The sequence below is a fragment of the Armigeres subalbatus genome, chromosome 1, assembly GCF_024139115.2.
Source record: "Armigeres subalbatus isolate Guangzhou_Male chromosome 1, GZ_Asu_2, whole genome shotgun sequence".
Classification (NCBI taxonomy): domain Eukaryota; kingdom Metazoa; phylum Arthropoda; class Insecta; order Diptera; family Culicidae; genus Armigeres; species Armigeres subalbatus.
Window position 1 is genome coordinate 199,948,009 of NC_085139.1, and position 16,020 is coordinate 199,964,028.

The 16,020-nt window shown below is 41.3% G+C and overlaps 1 protein-coding gene across 1 annotated transcript; it reads left to right on the forward strand.

The window, feature by feature from the left end:
* The first annotated feature begins 2,075 nt into the window (after window positions 1-2,075).
* Window positions 2,076-3,294, forward strand: LOC134209793 (calcium uptake protein 3, mitochondrial-like). The gene has a single exon (XM_062685827.1). It carries the CDS (start codon window positions 2,078-2,080, stop codon window positions 3,275-3,277), a length of 1,200 nt encoding a protein of 399 aa, XP_062541811.1. The 5' UTR covers window positions 2,076-2,077; the 3' UTR covers window positions 3,278-3,294.
* The last annotated feature ends 12,726 nt before the right edge of the window (window positions 3,295-16,020 follow it).

Below are 16,020 nucleotides of genomic sequence, written 5' to 3' on the forward strand. Positions count from 1 at the left end.
TATGATACAATCGATCGGGACCAGCTATGGCAGCTAATGCACGAAAACGGATTTCCGGATAAACTGATACGGTTGATCAAGGCGACGATGGATCGGGTGATGTGCGTAGTTCGAGTTTCAGGGGCATTCTCGAGTCCCTTCGAAACCCGTAGAGGGTTACGGCAAGGCGATGGTCTTTCGTGTCTGCTATTCAACATCGCTTTGGAGGGAGTAATACGAAGGGCAGGGATTGACACGAGTGGTACGATTTTCACGAAGTCCGTCCAGTTATTTGGTTTCGCTGACGACATTGATATCATGGCACGTAACTTTGAGAGGATGGAGGAAGCCTACATCAGACTGAAAAGCGAAGCTAAACGGATTGGACTAGTCATCAACACGTCGAAGACGAAGTACATGATAGGAAGAGGCTCAAGAGAGGTCAATGTGAGCCACCCACCACGAGTTTCTATCGGTGGTGACGAAATCGAGGTGGTTGAAGAATTCGTGTACTTGGGCTCACTGGTGACCGCCGATAACGACACCAGCAGAGAAATTCGGAGACGCATGGTGGCTGGAAATCGTACGTACTTTGGACTCCGCAAGACGCTCCGATCGAATAGAGTTCGCCGCCGTACCAAACTGACTATCTACAAAACGCTTATAAGACCAGTAGTTCTCTGCGGACACGAGACCTGGACGATGCTCGTGGAGGACCAACGCGCACTGGGAGTTTTCGAAAGGAAAGTGTTGCGTACCATCTATGGTGGGGTGCAGATGGCGGACGGTACGTGGAGGAGGCGAATGAACCACGAATTGCATCAGCTGTTAGGAGAACCATCCATCGTTCACACCGCAAAAATCGGAAGACTGCGGTGGGCCGGGCACGTAGCCAGAATGTCGGACAGTAATCCGGTAAAAATGGTTCTCGACAACGATCCGACGGGAACAAGAAGGCGAGGTGCACAGCGGGCAAGGTGGATCGATCAGGTGGAGGACGACTTGCGGACCCTCCGCAGACTGCGTGGTTGGCGAAGTGCAGCCATGAACCGAGCTGAATGGAGAAGTCTTTTATGTGCAGCACAGGCCACTCCGGCCTTAGTCTGATGATAAAATAAAATTGTTTATTAGACAGTTAATCTGCTTCATTTTCTCAACGGCACCAAGCCAAATGTAACTAGAAGAATGCTGTTGCCCTGTGTGAAAACCGATCTGTATAGGTAGGCGTACTTTGATTCCCTCCACCAGCGCTTCCGCTTCTGCTCATTTCGCAAGAAGCAAGAATAGCACGCGTCTGATCGCATAAATAATATCCTTGTTGTCCAACGTCTACCTTGCGGTCGTGTCTTGTAAACTAGGGTGCCAATGGAATGTAAGGGAAAAAAATATGTCATCGAATTTCAAAAAAACGACATTGCTCACAAGTTTCATTACCCCAAAATATGACCCAATGCAAAATTTGAGCTCAATCGAACATGATTTAGGGGTGCCAAAAATTCATCAAAATGTTTGTATACAGCCTGATTTTTTGTTTGTTTTGCAAATGACTTCTATACCATGTAGTTGGATCTCTTAACTAATCATAAGAATTTCAATTTAACAATTCTCGCGCTTAGTTACATAGGGGCGTAACTGTATTGATCGATTTCTCTTAATCGATTTTATATTTTGTTAATAACTCAATTGTTTCAAAAGCTACAACCATGATTATTGATTCTGGTGCAAGATACAATCATCCTTTATCACATCAAACCATTGAATCATCGACAAACTAGCGCAATTCGGTACAATAATAAAAAAACATCGACGAAGAGAAATCGATCTATACAGTTACGCCCCTATGAAACTAAGCGCGAGAATTAGTTTTGAAAAAATATCGATTTTTAAAAATGTGTGGCATCGCACCCGGATTTACCTTACATAATCATGTTTTTGCCCTGTGTGATATTTGCGCAATGTGAGAATATGAAGTGTTGTATAGAGCTTCCATGTTCACAATTTCAAGTTTAATTAATAACCTAACCACCCGTTGCGTATTAGTCATCTAGGAACCATATTAAAATAATTAATATTTCTCCTGTCAAATCGAAAAAAAAACATGACAAAATATCCGCTCAAAGTTGTGTGCGCCATAGGTGCCGGAGTGCTTGTTTGTGTCAGCTATTTTAAAGCACTTCAACCATACGAGTCCTACCAAATTACCGTGAAGGAAAGACCGGAAGAGCAAGTGGCAAAACTCACAAAACGAGAGCGGCGCTTTATCGAGTTTGCTTCAGCCGAATATGCAGGCCAAATCTACATGACACCGGGCGATTTCCTAGCATCACTACTGGAACGGAACCCGAAGCCATGTCTCCGAAGGAGACTCCTAACCAATGACGAACTGGCATACTTCCATAAGATAGTTCCAGCGGTTGAGAAAAACACAAGCATGCTTTTTAGAAAGCTGTCAGACTCGGGAATCCTTTCGTTTGCTGACTATTTGTTTCTGCTGTCGATACTGACCAGACCGGAAAGCGGATTCCGCATTGCTTTCGATATGTTCGATATGGACGGAAATCAACGGATCGACCATGATGAGTTTGTAGCGATTCGGCAAATATTGGGAAGAACGCTGAATGATCGTAAGGCAGATGAGGATACCAGGAAAACTTTGACGAGACTAACATCCAAGGCAGATTGTCCTAAACGTCCGAACGAAGGCTTCGAGGTAGAGAAGAGTATTGCCTCTACCCTGCAAATTCATTTCTTTGGCGTCGAAAGGACTGGTACATTACAGTATTCAGATTTTTCTAGGTTTATGAAGAACCTACAGCAAGAAGTGCTGCAAATTGAATTCGGAAGATACTCCAGAGGCAGGAACTACATTTCCGATGATGAATTTGCTCATTTACTTCTGAGCTACACCAATTTAAGACCCCTACAGTATGGCAAGTACTTGCAGCGTATTCAAAGCTTAAGCGGTCGCCACACGGTTACGTACGAAGAGTTTCAAGCATTCTGCCAAGTTTTGCACAACCTTGAGGATTTTGTTACTGCGATGCGGTTCTTCTATTCGGTCAAAACAGCCATTTCGAAGGACGAGTTTGCGCAAGCTGTGCGCATATGTTCCGGATTGAAGGTCGACGCTCACATAATCGACCTCGTGTTTGCGCTGTTCGATGAGGACTGCAATGGGTTCATCTCGTTTAACGAATTTCTATTGATTATAAAGAATAAGTTACGCTTCCGCTGTGACAGTCATCCAGATGGTGTCAAAGCTTTTAAGAAATGTATGCGACAGGAAATGAGGTATTAGGTTTAGTGGCTCTAAGTTGGAAGATATTAAAAATATAATGTCTTTATTCTTAAATTGTTTGTTTAACATACACCGAATTGCCCTGAACAGGCTTAACAGTTGTTAATATTACTGAAGATCATTTTAATTGCTCTGCTCTGCTTTCATCAGTCTATTCTATGAAGTCAAATTGTCTTTCAAGTTGGAACTATTTCCTTGAAACAACGTTTTCTCTTCGTCTTCGCGCTATAAAATCGCCGAATTAAATGGCTTGTGGATGTTAATTCAGGGGAGCGTACTACCCACAATCGCATATTTTTCCCATATGAATAGAATTTCAGCAAAGATGGGACTGATATGCGATCATAAGCAGCATTGGTTTGTGCAAAATTCGAATCCGGATGGTGTGTAACACTTTAAAATGTGTAATGTGTATTGTTCCTAAGGATATTTTTTTCTATTTTATATTTTTTATAATAAATATTTTAAATTTTTTAGTTTGAATATGAATAATGAACAGGTTTTTCTCTTTACTAACTATACTGAGAAATACAAATATTATCATTAGCCATACTTTCAATTTAAGTAGTTTTTTTCTGCAAAAAACTATTTGTTTTAAGTTTCGATGGCGGTTAGTTCAGTTGGTCGTAGGTGTTCTTTGACATCTATAGCATTGGACAACGGGAAAGGCCTTTTACACAACATCAAGTGGTCCAGTAAAAAATTGCCCGGTTTATGGAAACCTTTTCTATTTTCTAGGTTATTAAAATTACTACACATTCAACCAAATACACAATCAACCAAACGGATTTCAGTCAATTTTAGTTTGGCGGCGGTATAGGTATTTGGCAGATAAATCTATCAATAATTGGTGTTGTCCACTACATCATCAACTGCATCATTACTAAGCAAACAAACCCAGACATGTCAAACTACGACACCACGCGGTACCCTGTACTGTGTCAACCCGTCAGATTCCTCTGAACTCGCACTGTCCGTTCCCTCGTTTCCATTAAATCCAAAATTCACCCTTGGATTTTCTATTTACGCACCTCCGAAAATCCCTCTACACCCACTTTCACCCATCGTCCGAATGACTTCGCCTTCCTCATTGAATAACCCCATCTAGACTGTGTTGTTATGTTTGATATCTGGCTGTTGGTGTTGGATATCGCCGTTTTTGATACGCACTCACCACCACATCATGCTCACAACATCGGGAAAAGGACAATCGCGCACCACGACAACAGTCGCGCCACACCGCAAGAACTCGCAGACAGAAAAATGTGGGAGGTGGTACGGCAGACGATGGTACGGTACTGAATCATCTCTTCGATGTTGAATGAGGCTCGTCGGGCGACGAATGCATGCGTGAAAATGGTTGACGACTTTCCGGAGAATATTTATGATGAAAATACGCGGATCGAAATATGTGGGGTGGATGGTAGAAAACGCATCGAAAGAATATGCTTTAGAAACATTTTATTATAAAATAACAGGATCTATTGTAGCAAGGTACTCGCCTGTAGTTCTGAATAATTCTGACAGAGAATTCGGTCATATTTGTACTATTATTCCTAGTCACGGAAGGGTTAACATGCGTTCAATAAGCAGATACACTTAAACCAAACGAAATCTACGAGACGAAGCGATTATTTCCAGTAAAAAGTTTGTACAAAACAAACGGTTATTCCATCAAGCCCTTGTTTTCCAGATTGACACAACAGTGAAAAGAAAGAACTTTTCCTTTTTCCGTGGAGAAAGTGCTGTTTTTTAGGTTTGGTCCAACGTTTAAACGGCTGCAAAATGGTGGGTTTGCCATTAAAGAAGGAGCGCCCAACAGAGCTCTTGTCCTACAAGTTCCTATCTCACGCTTCCATGGGTCGTCAGATGACAAAAGACTGCCAACTAATGTACGTCTCGAGCGTCTATTCACCAGGTGGTGCGGCTCAAACAGCGTCTGCCTGGTACCCAGCGGCTGATTAAGGTGATTATAGAATAAAGCCAGAAATCGGCCATTTTGTAAACCACGTGCTTTTCCAATATTTTTTTCAAGCGCACCAGATAAAAGAACCATAACGCGTATGGGGCTGAAATAATGGTAGAACGTTTGCTTAGTTATGCTGAACAATCATAATTTGAGTTTCGACACTGTACGAAACCTATTACGCCAGATTTGGGCTTTTGGAAATGTATGTAGATAAACGTGTGGTGAGTTTGAAATTCACCACGGGCTTCATTCTATAATCACCTTAACGAAATGCTGTATCGCGCCAGCTATATTTATGGTGGCAGCCCCACCGCGTAGGTAACGCGACCCCGGTAAGGTAGCTTACTGAAGCCTCTAAAATACCACGAAAAATGGAGACAGAAGAAAAAGAGAGCGTTAAGTATCAACGATTAAACCAGAATCAGGCCGGTCTTCGCGTGTGCCACTTTTTCAGTTTTTGTTTTTGACTTTTTAAATAGGTAGTTTAGGCTTCAAATAATTAGGGTTCTATGGGAAGGTTGACCTTGAATAAGTCAAATATTTGGGTAAATAAATAATAGGAAGCTGATATGTCATCACACCTATCGGATGCCCTTACGGTCCCTCCTGAGTCAATTTTCTATAAAATTAAACAACGAAATCATGTGTAATTACAATAAATTCTTTTAAAATTTATGTATTGGAATTTGCTCAAAGAATAGAGTACTGCATGATGACGTAGTTTGTCAGTTCACAGAGCTTGTGTACACATACATGAAGACATGTTTCGCGGTTTCATAAGCGTGTGAATGTTTTCTATGTTTGATTTCAAGCAGTAAATAAATACGAACAAAACAGCTGACTCGATCTGTCTCATAAAATGGGACTTCCAGATAAGGCTGATAACTCGTAAGACAGAACACGAAAGCCTGAAGAAGTAAAAATCTCACTTAAGCCTGAAATGACAAAAGGCTGAAACTCGAAAGGCTGAAGAATCGCGAGAAACAGATTTTAATGGAAGTTGACGTAAATGAAGCACAAACGGATATGAACCGAACTCTTTTTGTGACTCCTTGTTTTTTTTTTAAATTTTGATTCAGAATTTTCATTGTGTTGTCCGTACTGCATAAGAAATTTAAAAGAAGCATAGAGAGGAACAAGACTTTATTTATTGTTCTTGTTTCTTGCATTTGTTTTTCGCCATTTAATTTTTGTTTATTGTTTAAATGAGAAAGAGGGAGTAGGGTTAAGGCAGGTATTTTCGTCTTTTCGTCATAGTCTCGAAAACCAATAAAGGAGACATTTTTTTGACAAACTCATTCGTATCAAATCTTAAGCTCAGGAGATACGTTCTGCTATAGTGGAGCTCTAGTGAATGGATGTTGCTTTCGATGGTTTTAGCCCCTATGACGATGGACGGAAATACCTGCCGTGTCCCTATCGCCACTGGGTGAATTAAGTTGTTACACCATTTGAAAGATAATGACTAAAAAGAACAAAAATTTATCAAAATAAGTTACAAATATCACAATGTGTTAAAATTATGTTCGTTTTTGACGTAAACTACGTCTAAGGGGAAGACTCGGATACAGGGTGACAAATGAAAATTTCCAAATTCGAGACCGTCACGAAATCATGTAAGATTTTGTTTAATAGCGCCTTTATCTTCCGATGGATTTTTGAGATTTATATATCAATCGACTCGAAAATTCTCTACCAATTTGTCAATTATATTGAAACTTTGGGTTATGAACGTGAAAATAGGGTATCGGATCATTTTGGCAGCATCCTTTTTTCTTGTCCCCAAGAGACTCGTTTCGGCCGTCGCCGTTCAGTGCGGTTGGCTTTTGGACTCTGCTTTTTGTGCGGTGTTTCGCACAAAAAGTAGAACAATGGAGCCAGACCAGTGACAGCGGTCGAAACAAATGTAACAAAAATGCATAGTGTAGTGCATGGTGTATAAAAAGTGATGCAGATAGGGGCATGTTTGTGCAGGCATGAAACGATCAATTGTTATCAATGCCAATGCCCTTGCTAGTAATGCAATCATCGCAATGTAATTGCACAAACATGTTTATATTAGAAAACGACTTTGGAAAAATGTTGAGCTTTTTTTTTGCAAACTGAAAACTAATAAGGCCGTTACATATATTTATTAAAAATCATGGTCTACGCAAGGTCAAGGTCTACTGGTCTCCGCAAAGTCAAGGGGGAGGGGGTAATCTTCTTCTTCTTCTACTGAATCGAGCGGCGTGAAAATTTGAATGCAGAGGTTTCTGGGGCCGGTGAAGGTTCTCTTCTCTTTGAAACCTGGCTCCTATACAAATGAAACAACAATTTCATCATAACTCGAGATCAAGCAAATGGAACCAAATCTGGCGTGTGGAGGTTTTGGAAGGAAAGATATGTTCCTGTGATGGTTTGCAACGCCTCCCCCTTCTGGAAAGGAGGGCTCCCATACAAATGAACCAAAAATTTCTGCATAACTCGAGAACTAATCAGAGAATACATCAATTTTAGACGAAACAAAGTTCGTCGGGTCTGCTAGTAAAAAATAAATAATAAAATGGAAAAAAATAAATTAAAAAAACTCGGATTTGTTAAAGAATGTTTTGAAAGTTACCGGAAAGTTACCGGAAATTTTTTTGTTGCCCCTCAAATTGTTATTTTTGAGCAAAACAATCCAAGGGGGGGGGGGAGAAATATTTTAAAAAAATATTTATATCGGCCTAATAATATTTTGTCCAATCAGATGCGCGCCTGAATCAGAAGGATTTAACTTTGAATCAGGAAGTGTGACTGCACTTAAGATATTTTTATAATACGTGGGTGCAATCATGCGGTACTTATTGTACACGACAAAAGCTCGAAGAACGCATACGTTCTTGAAGCGGGCTATATGAGTTACAATAGAGCTATCACCTTCTTGCTCCCTGATTCAAAAGTCTTGCAATGATGTTAATAAAATGGTTGCACGAATATTTTATCCATTTTATCCATAGTGACACTCAGTGTTGGTAGAATCATACTCAAATCTGAATCATCGAGGTTTCATGCACGAGCTAACTCGCCTGCGATTCTGTAGGGGGAGCATCGCATCGCTTCGCTCACTCACCACAAAATGATTTCTCGCGTCAAAACGCAATCGAGGCGTATGTTTTGTTTATATATTCAATTATTAGCCATAAACACATAAATATCATGCAATGATGCAAATTGCGATTCGAATCATGAGAAAATCTCTGGGCCATGATTCTGGTGGGATTTGACTCACGCATGGTTTGAATCGCCGATGAGATTTGAGATTTTGAGATTTTACCAACACTGGTGACACTGCTAGACAGTTTTCATAGTACATTTTTTAAACAATTGTCGTATCCAACAATTTTCATATCTTAAGATACGCTAGTTTTGTTCGATACCAGTGACATAAGTAATCAAATGAATTTTCTAAAAATATTCATGCATGATGGCACTACAATCCTCAATGAACAAAACTGCCTTACGTACACACTTAAAATAAATCGCAGATTTCTGTGAAATTTCACCGAAATCTCAACAGCAGAACTGTTCGGTAAAAATTTTACAGATTTTTTGGTAGTTTTGACAGTTGAACAAAGGAAAATACCGCAGAAAATCGGTGAAATAATTACCGAACAAATCTGCTGTTGAGATTTCGGTGAATTGAAGAAAAATTCACCGAAATCTGTGAAATGATTTAAGTGTGTAGTTTACGTTGGGCGGTTGTGTCTTGTACATAACCCTTCTGATTTTTTTATGGTCTTCTAATCGGATAGCTTTTCTGGCTACAATCAGTTAAATGTGGTAATCAATGCTTATCTGAAAGATCTGTCTTTTTAATTTCGAATGTAAATAATTAATCTATAAAAATACTATCATTTATGTTCAGTACAGGCGTTCAAGATCAAAAATGAAATTTCAAGCTATCAAGCTATCAGCTTCAATTTCTTCATGACATCCCAAAAACTGAGTAAAAGATACTATTTAAATAAAATAACGATTTCGTGAAAGTTTTGAATGATATTTCATCATTTGTTTATACGACATACGGGAAGTAAGTTCACCTATCTTGCAGTACTTTTCACAGCAAACAGATCCATAATTTTAGTGTAATAATCATTTTGATGAATTAGTATCTTCTACTCATTTCTAAGATTGTCCCATTTTGAACAAAAATAAGTTGAATATTTCCACAGGTTATCTATTTAGAGCACTATATTGTTGAACCGTTCATGCGTTATAATTTTGAAAAAAAAAGATTTATCCATATTTTGTCTTGGATTAACTATTTCTGTGTCAATATATTCGAATTTATAGGCTACTACCGTGGAGCATCAAAATCCGTACACTTAAGCACCTTAGTATATATATATATGATATAAGAAAAGTCACTAGAAAATAAAAATCAAATGCCAATGAAACATTTGTTTCACATTTACACATTAAAAACTACGAAACACATGATAAAATAATGAATTGAATCAACTACTCCTGAATCGAAATTCGTCCACTTCTCTTATGAGTTTTTTTTTTGTTACATTTTATAATACACGAGAAAGGTACACACACAACAAAATCGTTGGTAAAATTAAAAGAATCGTTGAGAAAGTATAGGACTGTTAAATTACCCAACTGAAAAATTTCATTTCGGCAAGAACCATTTGTCTTTTGAAACAAAAGTTTTACTCTCAAAATGAAAAGTATTTTTCTTTTTGTATCAACTACTCACTAGGGCAGTTCATGTTTCAAAAATGTTCGAAAATGCCAACTCCCTTAGCATCATTTTGATAATATAGGAATCCTGGCAAAATTTCAGGCAATTCGGTGGCCATTTAGGGGTGGCGCGAAGTCAATTTATGTTTATATGGAAATTTATATGGGAAAAACTTAAAATTTATTCAAGTCTCCCTACAACTGTCAAATCGTGATGAATTCCAGTCAAAGTTTTCAAAACGACTTATCTGCTTTTGTAAACAAAACTTTAAACGACGATTTGATGAATCAGATAGCTCTCCCACGCAAACCAACACCATCAATAGGTAGCGGAATCCTTCACCTACCTATTAATGGTGTTGGTTTGCGTGGGAAAGCTATCAGATTCGTCAAATTGATGTTTGAATCTTTGATTACAAAAGCAGATAAGTCGTTTTGAAAATTTTGTCTTGAATTCAAATAAACATCCCGAACCTCCCTTTTTGGAATCTAAATAAATGAGGCCTCCGGATAACACATTAGTAATGAGTGGATTGAACGGTTCTATTGACATTGTGAATATGAAATAAATGGCTAAAATGGTGTAATTAGCCTCAACGTAACAATGGAAATATAAATCAAAATTAATGAGTTACCCACTAAAGTTTTTCTTATACAAATTTCCATATAAACATAAATTGACTTCGCGCCACCCCTAAATGGCAACCGAATTGCCTGAAATTTTGCCGGGATTCCCAAATTATCAAAATAATGCTAATAGACATATGGGAGTTGGATTTTTCGAACATTTTTGAAATGTGAACTGCCCTACTACTCACTTTCAAAACAGCAAGTTGTATGGACTTTCATTTCAAGTTAAAATTGTAAAAATAAAAAACATTTTCAATAATCTACAGTATGGTCCATAAAAAAATGCGAAAATATTTTTGAACTTATGTTTTTGTACATTAAAGGGTTGTTTCTACTATTCATGTATATGTGTGTAAGTAAACGTATCATGAAAAACCCAGATTAATCCACCTAGCGTTGGTGGTGCCTTTCTCGCATTTAGTTAAGACACCAACCTTATATGGGGTTTATATGGTCCGATGTACCATTTTCTTCATAACTTTTAAACTCAATGACCGATCGTTATAAAATTCAATAGTGATCAACAAGGCTTTGTCCCCTGTCGAATGAAACTTGTTGCGAGAAAATCGATTAAGTATAGTAATACGAAAAGTTGTCTAATGTTTTTTATAGCTTTTGTGCACACACATACACACACACATACACACACATACATACGGACAGAAAGACATGTACTCAGCCTAGTGGAGGAATGGTTGCGCAGCAAGAAGCTACAGTTGGCGCATCATAAAACGGAGATGATAGTCGTTAACAATCGGAAATCGGTTCAGGAGGCGACAATTAGAGTCGGCGGCTGCGACATCACCTCCAAGAGATCTCTGAAACAATTGGGGGTGATGCTCGACGATAAGTTGAGCTTTAAAAGTCATGTTGACTACGCCTGCCAGCGCACGTCGACGGCGATAGCGGCACTATCGAGGATGATGGCGAACAACTCTAGGGTGTGCTCCAGCAAGCGCAAGCTGCTGGCAAGCGTGGCGGTTTCAATACTACGATACGGAGGACCAGCTTGGGTGTCAGCGTTGAGCGTAAACTGCAACGTGCGAAAGCTGGAGAGTACTCATAGGCTAATGTGCCTGAGAGTTATCAGCGCATATCGCACCGTATCTCGCGAAGCGGCATGTGTACTCGCGGGCATGATGCCTATCAAACTGGTGGTAGAGGAAGACGAGGAGTGCTACGCCCTCAGGGGCACCGATAACGCTCGAAGGAATATAAAGGCAGCAACGGTAGCCAAATGGCAGAGAGAGTGGGACAACTCGCCTAAGGGAAGGTGGACCCATCGCTTAGTCCCAAGTGTGTCGGCATGGATTAGCAGACCTCATGGGGAGCTAAACTTTGGCTTGACCCAGTTCTTAACAGGCCATGGATGCTTCAAGTGGTACCTACACAGGTTTGGTCACGCGGCTTCTCCCACCTGTCCGCAATGCCCAGACGTGACAGAAACGGCTGAACACATCCTGTTCACATGTCCTCGGTTCGAAACGGAGAGGAGTGCGATGTTGGGGGCATGCGGAACGGACACCAACACCGATAACATCGTCATAAAAATGTGCCAGAACACAGAACAGTGAAGAGCGGTTGCAAGAGCGACGTCCAGGATAGCCGACATCCTGCAACGAAGTTGGCGCATAGAGCAGCAGCAGGCAGCCGTTACGGATAGCGGACCATGAGTCGTGGAAGTCGTGAATATATATGTCGATAATGGATGGGAACGACAGCGTCGCAACTGTATTCAGCTTGCGGCGAGCGCGTAGCCGCAGAACGTGGCGAAACGGCCGGGTTCGGAGGAGCTCCCGCTTTCGGGGAACTTCTCGTCGGAGTAGGTTAGATCCGCCGTCGGGGACTATCCGAGTCGTTCGCGATCGCGACCGAGCCGGAGCTAAATGGCTCAATGAATAAGGTGAGAGCTGAATGGCTCAAGGCAAATGAAACTCGGTTATCGGAGTAGGCTAGGTCCACCGCCGGGGATCAGCTGAGTAGACCGTTGCGTGCGAATGTACCGGCTTCGGGTCGTCGGGGCACCATTGAACTGGAAGTTATCTCCACCCGGAATCTTTGGATTGACCTCGGCACTCGCCCGGTCACCCGTTGAGACGGGTCGTCGGTTACGGGGGAACTTCCGACGTCGGGGAACTCCCTGTCGGAGTAGGATTGATCCACCGCCGGGGACTATCCGAGTAGTCCGCGACCAAGGTGAGAGCTGAATGGCTCATCGGTTAAGCAAGAAGCTGAAAGGCGCAGTTCATGGGAAATCGGTTAATCGGAGTAGGCTAGGTCCACCGCCGGGGACCAGTTGAGTAGATCGTGCCGCGTGAATGCACCTGCTTCGGGTCGTCGGGGCACCACTGAACCGGAAGCTATCTCCACCCGGAATCTTTGGCCTGACCTCGGCACTCGTCCGGTCACCCGTTGAAGTGAGAATGTGCGTAGGACTTGAGCGGATCTATGAACATGCATACCAGGTGAATGTGTAGTGTTTGTAATGTAACAGCCATCCACGAATGCGGGTCGTCGGTATCGGGGGAGCTTCCGCCGCCGGGGGACTCCCCGTCGGAGTAGGGTAGATCCGCCGCCGGGGGACTATCTGAGTAGCTTGCGAGCACGTTGAGAGCTAAATGGCTCTAAAAATAAAAAGGAAAGTAGATGCGTTGCTGAATGGCACAAGGAAAAAAGTAAAGGGATTAAGGGCCCACGCTTTGTGTGCTTGCTGGCACCAATAAAGGAGCCAAAGGGCTCAGACGTATGACAAAACATCGAAGAGAGGCACTGTGAAAGGTGTTGTTTTGGGAGGAGTACTTTAGTACTGCTTTCCCCCACAGAAGTAATACTGAAAGGTAGTCCCGGGGGGAATTGTGCATTAGAAGAGAGGGTAACTCAAGTAACCTTCTGTTGCTTGGGTGGGTTTAGTGGGTCCGGCGGTCTGGCCTTCTGCCAACCGCGTCAACCCCACTCCCTGAGTGATAATTTCAGGTGTCTGTATGCAGATTTGCCTTCATCCCTCTATAAAAAAAAAAAAAAAAAAGACAGACATGTACTTAGCTCGTCGAACTGAGTCGATTGGTATATAATACTATGGGTCTCAGAGGCTTCTATAAAAATTCGTTTTTGGAGTGAAATGATAGCCTTTCGGTACAACTTATTTGTACGAGAAAGGCAAAAACATTTGTATCTAGTGAATGTATTAATGAATTAATTGTTAATATGTAACATAGTCTCTCAACTATGTAACTACGTAACTATAATTTTGATGTTTTCGCATTTTTGTATGGACCATACTGTAATTGAATTGTTTATTTCTAAAAACAAATATTTTTCTTTATTTTATTATTTTAATCATGAAACGATGGAGACAGTTGAGAAAAGCACCTAGGGGAGAACGGTCCAAAATGGGAACGGTCCCAGGGGCAAAATGGCCTCACTCATAAAAACACTCATATAATCTGATGTAGTACATCTATGAATGAATATTACCATTTCAATTCATAATTAGTTATCCATCATTGAGCTACATTGGAAAAAGTTAGCAAAATCTCTTCATATTCACTCAAATTTAACGATTTGCTATTCTTCCATCACATCCATAAGATTGTAGTTCAATCCATTAAGAAAAAACAAACAACCATGCGTTCACCATCATTTTTCATGCAATTGAGTCATTTTAGACCACCATTCGGTAGATTAAACACTGCTTTCAAACAACGGTTTTGGATTACTTGTATAGGTTTCAATCTATACTTTGCTGCAGCTCCACAAATCGCTACAAGATATTGCATTTTTGATTGTACAAACGCGTGGTACATTGTACATTATCAACGTTTTGCGGGGTAGAAATTTAGAGACATTCCACAATATACCACATACCGAGCTGATGCATTCCGTGCCGATAGTTCGAACGAGCCAGACGTGTGTGCTGTGTCTCATCGCGGGTTTTGTTCGGTAGTGCGTGTCTATTGTGTGGTGCCTACCTACGGATCCAAGGCGATTACTGTCGGCGAGCGAAGTAGCTGCTTCAGGCGACGCCAGTGAAGCAGGCTATTGTTTCTGCTGCTACCTACAGCAGCAGCGCAGATAAGTGGAAGGCATTGTTTTATTGTTCTCCCATCTCTCTGATACAGAGTGGGATTAATTATAATACATTAAATTAGTTTTTTTATATTTTTTTCTAATTTGCTATTAGTTCTAAGTTAGTTTAAGAATTAATAGTCCTTCCACCTTGCGAGGTGAGAATGGAGGCAGAGACTATGGGGGGCGGTAGTCCTCTGAAAGATGTCCGCACACGATTGTACCATGCGGCTTCGCCTGGGCCTTGGGTTGTTTACTTTCGGCAGAAAGTGAAAAGTCTAGACTTTCTCGGCATTAAGCGAGATTTGACGCGTCGTTTTACGAAGCTTGATTTTAGTCAGATCAACAGGAACAAGCTACGAATCACCGCACCTACATATCAGGTGGCGAACGAAATTGCTAAAGACAAGGCCTACAATGTTGAATATTTGGTTTATGTCCCCTCGCGGGAGGTCGAAATCGAAGGTCCCCTCGCGGGAGGTCGAAGTCGAAGGTGTGATCAACGCAGCGAGCCTGACTTGCAAGGATGTACTTGCGGGAGAAGGTCGCTTAAAGAATGCAATGGAGTCTACCGAGGATATTCTGGATTGCAAGGAATTGCATTCAGCAGCCATGGTAGATGGCAAAAAGGTATATTCTATGTCAGGCTCACTTCGGGTGACGTTTGCCGGTTCGATGCTCCCAAAATATGTCGATTTAGAGAATATGTTGTTTCCGCTGCGTCTTTTTGTGCCAAGGGTATTTAATTGTACCAATTGCAAACAACTTGGTCACACTGCCAAGTTTTGTGACAACAAACCACGTTGTGGTAAATGTTTCGAAAGACATCGTGAGGAATCCTGCCAGCAACAAGCCACAAAATGTGCTTATTGCGGTATGGCTCCTGCCCATGGTTTGCAAGATTGCCCGGTGTACAGAAAGCGCACCCAAAAAGTGAAGCGCTCGTTGGTACAGCGCTCCAAGCAGACTTATGCGGAAATGGTCAAAGCGCAAGACACATCCGCCGATACCACTGCAAAGGCTGCTATTTCAGCTACCGTTCAAGTAAGTGATTATTATGATTCCATATGCATTGACGAATTGGACTCTGACGCAGCTGATATGGATGATTCTACGGAGGTACACGTGCCCGAAAAGAGGAAGCAACCGTCTTCCCCGGGATCGCGCCGTAAGAAAAAAAAAAGTCATCCATAAAAGCTTGCCCAAATCTGAAGGCAATGGGGTATTATTTAAAATCCCGAAGCAACCTGTCTTCACTGCTCCTTTGGATCCATCTTGCAGCAAGACATTCCCGCCATTGCCCAAAACCGATGTTTCCAAGAAACATCCTTCTAAGAGAATCAATGAAAGAAAAACTTCAATTCGT

What these genes read in the sequence shown, in the direction of transcription:
- LOC134209793 (XM_062685827.1), top strand. Translation starts at nt 2,078, where the DNA reads ATGACAAAATATCCGCTCAAAGTTGTGTGCGCCATAGGTGCCGGAGTG.